The sequence below is a fragment of the Octopus bimaculoides genome, chromosome 30 (genome assembly GCF_001194135.2).
Source record: "Octopus bimaculoides isolate UCB-OBI-ISO-001 chromosome 30, ASM119413v2, whole genome shotgun sequence".
In the NCBI taxonomy this organism is placed as follows: domain Eukaryota; kingdom Metazoa; phylum Mollusca; class Cephalopoda; order Octopoda; family Octopodidae; genus Octopus; species Octopus bimaculoides.
Genome location: NC_069010.1, coordinates 2,575,541 through 2,581,446, shown reverse-complemented (window position 1 = coordinate 2,581,446; position 5,906 = coordinate 2,575,541). Strand labels below are relative to the sequence as shown.

The 5,906-nt window shown below is 41.3% G+C and overlaps 1 protein-coding gene across 1 annotated transcript in view; it reads right to left on the bottom strand.

Annotated features, from left to right (window-relative positions):
* Positions 1 to 627: 627 nt before the first annotated feature.
* LOC128251285 (GATA zinc finger domain-containing protein 10-like) overlaps positions 628 to 5,906 on the bottom strand; it is a 7,688-nt gene continuing 2,409 nt past the window's right edge. The window contains exons 2-3 of the mRNA XM_052978150.1: positions 3,160 to 3,727; positions 628 to 899 (exon numbers count right to left, since the gene is read on the bottom strand). Of these exons, the coding sequence (XP_052834110.1) occupies positions 670 to 899; positions 3,160 to 3,688 (759 nt within the window). The 5' untranslated portion in view covers positions 3,689 to 3,727 and the 3' untranslated portion in view covers positions 628 to 669. The remainder of the gene's footprint in view (positions 900 to 3,159; positions 3,728 to 5,906) is intronic.

The window sequence follows — 5,906 nt, the reverse complement described above, 5'->3', positions numbered from 1 at the left end:
TGGCCGTTTTCATGCGGGTGACACGTAAAAGCACCCACTACACTCTCTGAGTGGTTGGTGTTAGGAAGGGCATCCAGCTGTAGAAACTCTGCCAAATTAGATTGGAGCCTGGTGTTGCCATCCGGTTTCACCAGTCCTCAGTCAAATCGTCCAACCCATGCTAGCATGGAAAGCGGACATTAAACGATGATGATGATGATGATGATGATGATATATATATAGGTTCAAAAAAGGAAAAAGACAAAAAAAAACAACAAAAAACAACGTGATGACATGATACAGATTGTGTTACTGGACGCTCGGGAAAAGAAAGGAAGAGAATATGACGTTTCGAGCGGAGCACTTCGTCGGAAACAAAGAAAGTCCAAAGAAGGGAAAAACGGAGGAAGAAAAAAATCGCCACCGATATCCACGAGGTTACATTGTGGAATATATATATATGCAATCAAAAGTGAAATACCCTAACCAGTAGGCCTTGTGTGTGTGTGTGTATACACACACACACACACACAACTTTACTATAATTCTTATCAACTAAACTCATTGACAAGGCCTTGGTTAGCCCACAGTGATAACACAGCCATGATCAAAAACAAAGGAAAGAACTAGTAGGGCACCAAAGTATTGGCAGACCAGTCCAACAGGAGTGGTGGCCATCCGGTCATTGTGCTAAATAATAACTCCACTATTACCTGCATGGAGGTTGGCCATAACCTTCTGTCGTTGTTCCATTTCCTGTCGGAGGAGCAGTAGCTGTTGTTTCTGTTGCTGCATCAGCATCTCTTGCTGCTGTATCTGTTGACGACGCAGCTCCTTAAACCGGTGCACCAATTGCAGTTGGTCTGCCTCGTGTGAAGTAACTGCTGCTGTAGTTCGTGTCGGAAGGTATGATGGCTCACCTGTTTATGCCAATTGCAACAAAAATATAACAACAAAAATTTTTTTTAAAAAGAAGCAAATACACAAAGAAAGTAAAAATAAAAATACAAAAAAAATATAAATAAAAAACAAAAATAAAAATGCAAATGGAATAAAATGAAAATAAAAATAAAACAGTAAAATAAAATTTTTAAAAATCCCCAAGTTTAATACTTGTTTCAGGTTTTATCTTCGTCTTTTACTGTTTTCGATCATTATACTGAGACCATGCTGGGGCAACAGCCTGAAGAATTTTAGAAAGAAGAATCAACCCCTGGACTTTTTTTTAAAGCCTGGTACTTACTCTATCAGTCTCTTTTACCAAACTGCTATGTTATTGGGATTTAAACATTCCAACATTGCTTGACAAGCAGTGGTGAGAGACAAACACAGACACACACACGCACATATATACAATGGGCTTCTTACAGTTTCTTATTTTTTTATTGCCCACAAGGGGCTAAACACAGAGGGGACAAACAAGGACAGACAAAGGGATTAAGTCTATGACATCGACACCAGTGCGTAACTGGTACTTAAATTTATCGACCCCAAAAGGATGAAAGGCAAAGTCGACCTTGGCGGAATTTGAACTCAGAACATAACGGCAGATGAAATACCGCTAAGCATTTTGCCCGGCACACTAACGTTTCTACCAGCTCGCCGGCTTCTTTCAGTTTCTGCCTACCAAATCCACTGACAAGGCTTTGGTCAGTTCCAAGCGATAGAAGACATTTGCCCAAGGTACCACACGGTGGGACTGAAACTGGAACTGTGTGGTTGGGAAGCAAGCGTTTGACCACACAGCCATGCCAGCATCTCTTTTACTCTTTTACTTGTTTCAATCATTCGGCTGTGGCCATACTGGAGCACCACCTTTAAGGGTTTTTTTAGTTGAAGAAATCGACCCCAGGACTTATTCTTGCAGAGCAACATGAGTTGGAGTGTTTTGCTCAGGAACAAAACGTACTGCAGGGTCTAAGAACCGAACCCACAATCTGGCAATCATGAGCACAGCACTCAGGTCACCAGGTCATGTGACTTCTAATATAATAAATGCGAATGTCAGTGTGTCACACTTTTTCATCTTTACTCCTAGAGGCTGTTGCCCAGCACATCATACCATTTTGGAATCAGGTCAACTCCATGAGTAAATTAAAAACATTTCGGGCCCCAAATCTGGACCCACAATCCTGAAATTTTGGATTCTTAAGTTTTCGTTACTGTATGTTTTTAGATGATTTTTTGCAACAAGTTTTTTTGTACAATAACAATTTTCATAACTTGGAAATAAATTTTGAGCAGAATCGAAATTGACTGCAAAATCCAGAGATTATTTTCGGCGCTTCTTTTACGTGATGCTTTGTGCCAAATATGATCACCATTAGGATATGACTCTGGAGGAAGCAATTGCAGTCAATTCTCCAAAATGAGTCAGAGATCTGTTTGCAGATCTTCCCATTCAGGGTCAGTAGCTTAAAAGCTACATACTAAGTCACACTTATGTACTCATATATATATCACACACCATCGTTTAACGTCCGCTTTCCATGCTAGCATGGGTTGGACGACTTGACTGAGGACTGGTGGACCAGGAGGCGACACCAGGCTCCAATCTGATTTGGCAGAGTTTCTACAGCTGGATGCCCTTCCTAACGCCAACCACTCCGAGAGTGTAGTGGGTGTTTTTACATGCCACCCGCACAAAGGCCAGTCAGGCTGTACTGGCAACGGCCACGCTCAAAATGGTGTATTTTATGTGCCACCATATGGTGGTTGTCTACTCCTTACACAGAGTTTGACCACCTCCTGCCCCTACACCTTAGCCCTTTCATGGCGTCTGATGTGGCTTTTTAAACCAGACAATGTTTTGCAAAAACACCCACACAGATTGCACCTCTAATTTGTACTACCAATACCTGCAGGTAAGTTCTGCTCATTGTGGATCCTAACATGTCTTTTAAAACCCCCATTGGATTTGCATACTAGGAGGAGTGGGGGCTGGGAACTCGGTGCAGTCCTCTGACTCACCAGCTCCTGTCAAACCATCCAATTCATGCCAGCATGTAAGACAAACATTAAATGATGATGATGATGATGATGATGATGATATCATCAACACGTACCCCAGAAAACTGGGCCCTGTTATGGCTGCAGTCTTATGAAAAAAAAAAGCCCAAATGAAAAACATAAAGGCTTAAATGAATAAATAAATAAATATTAATGATAAGACTAACAAACCATTGACAGCTGATTTCTGCAGATCACAGTAGTTTGTCGCAAGCCCATTGCCTAAAGTATGTGGTGGAAAGCTGTTGGTTTCAACTACGTGGGATCCAGCAGTTGCCATCCAAGTTTGTCTGTCATCACCAACATCATCATAATAAACATCGTTGTCATTGTAGCCCTTGTTTCTGTCTTCATTGCTGTAATTACTATGGTTATTAACATTGTGGTGAGTTCGTTGGGTCTGATGCCTGTTGCCGTGTGTCCCTTTGGTGTTTTGGAGCCCTGCTGTTGGTGTCCTTGACTTACGCTTCTCCTCTGCCTTTGATGCTGTAGCAGCTGCAGTTCTTTTGGTTGAAGAACGGCCAGGAGATTTGATGCTGCACTTGTTGGAAGGAATGCTGGTCCGTGAAGCATCTCTGGGTGAGGTAGTGGTGCTAGTAGCAGTTGTAGTAGAAATAGTAGTAGTAGTAGTAGTAGCAATAGAAGAGCTGTGAGGGTGCGAAACACGTGTGAGAGTCTGTTTCAATATGGCTCTCTCCATTTATCATTTACAACCAGAGAGAGAGCCTTTTCGCAGAATCTAGGAACAAATAAAACATGGAAAATGAACAACTGTAATGAAAAAGTAAAATAAAATACTCTTTTACTCTTTTATTTGTTTCAGTCATTTGACTGCGGCCATGCTGGAGCACCGCCTTTAGTCGAGCAAATCGACCCCGGGACTTATTCTTTGTAAGCCTAGTACTTATTATATCGGTCACTTTTTCCGAACCGCTAAGTGACGGGGACATAAACACACCAGCATTGGTTGTCAAGCAATGCTAGGGGGACAAACACACACACATATACATATATATATATATATATATATATATACATATATACGACAGGCTTCTTTCAGTTTCCGTCTACCAAATCCACTCACAAGGCTTTGGTCGGCCTGAGGCTATAGTAGAAGACACTTGCCCAAGGTGCCACGCAGTGGGACTGAACCCGGAACCATGTGGTTGGTAAGGAAGCTACTTACCACACAGCCACTCCTGCACCTACTGTTTACAGTCTATTTACACCAGGAAAGGAACAAACCAATACTGGTTTTTAAGAGGTAGTGGGAAACATACACACACACACACAAACACATATAGACATAACAATGGGTTTCACACAGTATCTATTTTTCAGATTCATTCACAGGGCATTGATCAAGCTGGGGGGCTATATTAGAAAATACCAGGGCTGTGGAGTCAGAAACAATTAAAGGGTAGCTGGAGTTGGAGTCAGTAAAATAGACCACAATCACTTAATTACATAGAGGAATTGGAGTCCGCGGTGCTGATCGTAGAGGAGTTGGTGTTTTCTTGTTTTGACTCCACAGTCCTGGAAAATACTGTAGCTTTTCCCAAGGTCCCATGGAGTGATTTTGTACCCGAATCTAAATAGTGGCACAACAGAGAGCTTCTTAACCACAAAACTGACTTCACCTGTGCTGGTGCCCCATCAAAAGCACCGAGTCCACTCTGTAGGGTGGTTGGAGTTAGGATGGCCATCGAGCTGTAAAAAACCACACCAAAAACAGTGAAGCCTGATGCACTCTTTTGTCTGGCCAGCTCCTGCCAAACCATCCAACCCATGCCAGCATGGAAAGCTGACGTTAAATGATGAGGATGAGCATGATTTTTCAATGGAATTTTCTGGAGATTCGTTTTGGAGGGTATATTTTTTTATCCCTTCACTTGTTTCATTCATGCTGGGACACTACCTTGAAGAGTTTTCCATCAGATGAATCAACCTCCAGATATTTTTTTTTTTTAAAGAGTGGTATTTGTTCTACAGGTCTCTCCTGCTGATCTGCTAAGTTATATGGATGTAAAGAATACATACACGAATATATCAGGTCATCCCATAAATAATGTGGGTTTTTTTCAATTGTATGAACCAAAAGTCAGACGGGAATGGGATAAACTATCTGCATCAACTTGCTATAAAAGCAAGGAGTGATTTTACCTCGTACTTATTCTTAGTGCAAGTTTTGAAGAGTGCAGTTCGATTTTAACAGTTATTTTTCAAAGCTGTAATGGAAGTGACAAAGGAGCATATTCGACATATTTTGCGTTATGAGTTTAATAAAGGCAACAACGCAATGGAAAGTGCAAGGAATATTAATGAAGTACATGGGGATCGGACACTAAACATAAGCCAGTGTCAACAGTGGTTCCAGAAATTCTGAGCTGGAAGCTACATCCTAGAAGATGAGAGTCATCCTGGAAGATCTGTAGAGCATGACGAAGACATCCTGCAAACCCTGGTGAAACAAAATCCCATCGTAACTGTTAAGGAACTAGCAGAGAAACTTGGATTTGGTCATTCAACCATTCATCAACACCTGTGTGCCATTGGAAAAGTCAGAAAATTGGGTCAATGAGTTCCTCACAAACTTTCTGACTCTAATTGCATGCTGGAGTATCCTATTCGTAATATGTTTACACTACATGCAGGTAAAGAGGAGAAATTAGTCATTACTCATTTTACCCCATTTTAGACCTCATTTTTGGAAATTTGAAAACTATCGAATTAAACATTAGTGAGGGGGGAAAAAATTGACTTGGAATCCAACAGAGAAAAGAATATCGATTGCTAAACACCGAAAATTATCCAGATATTTTCTTATCAACCTCAATTACAATTGGGTCAAAGTTGAGGAAAAATTTCTTGAAAGAACAGTACCTGTCACCTGACTATATTTCGGACCCCCCCCCCCC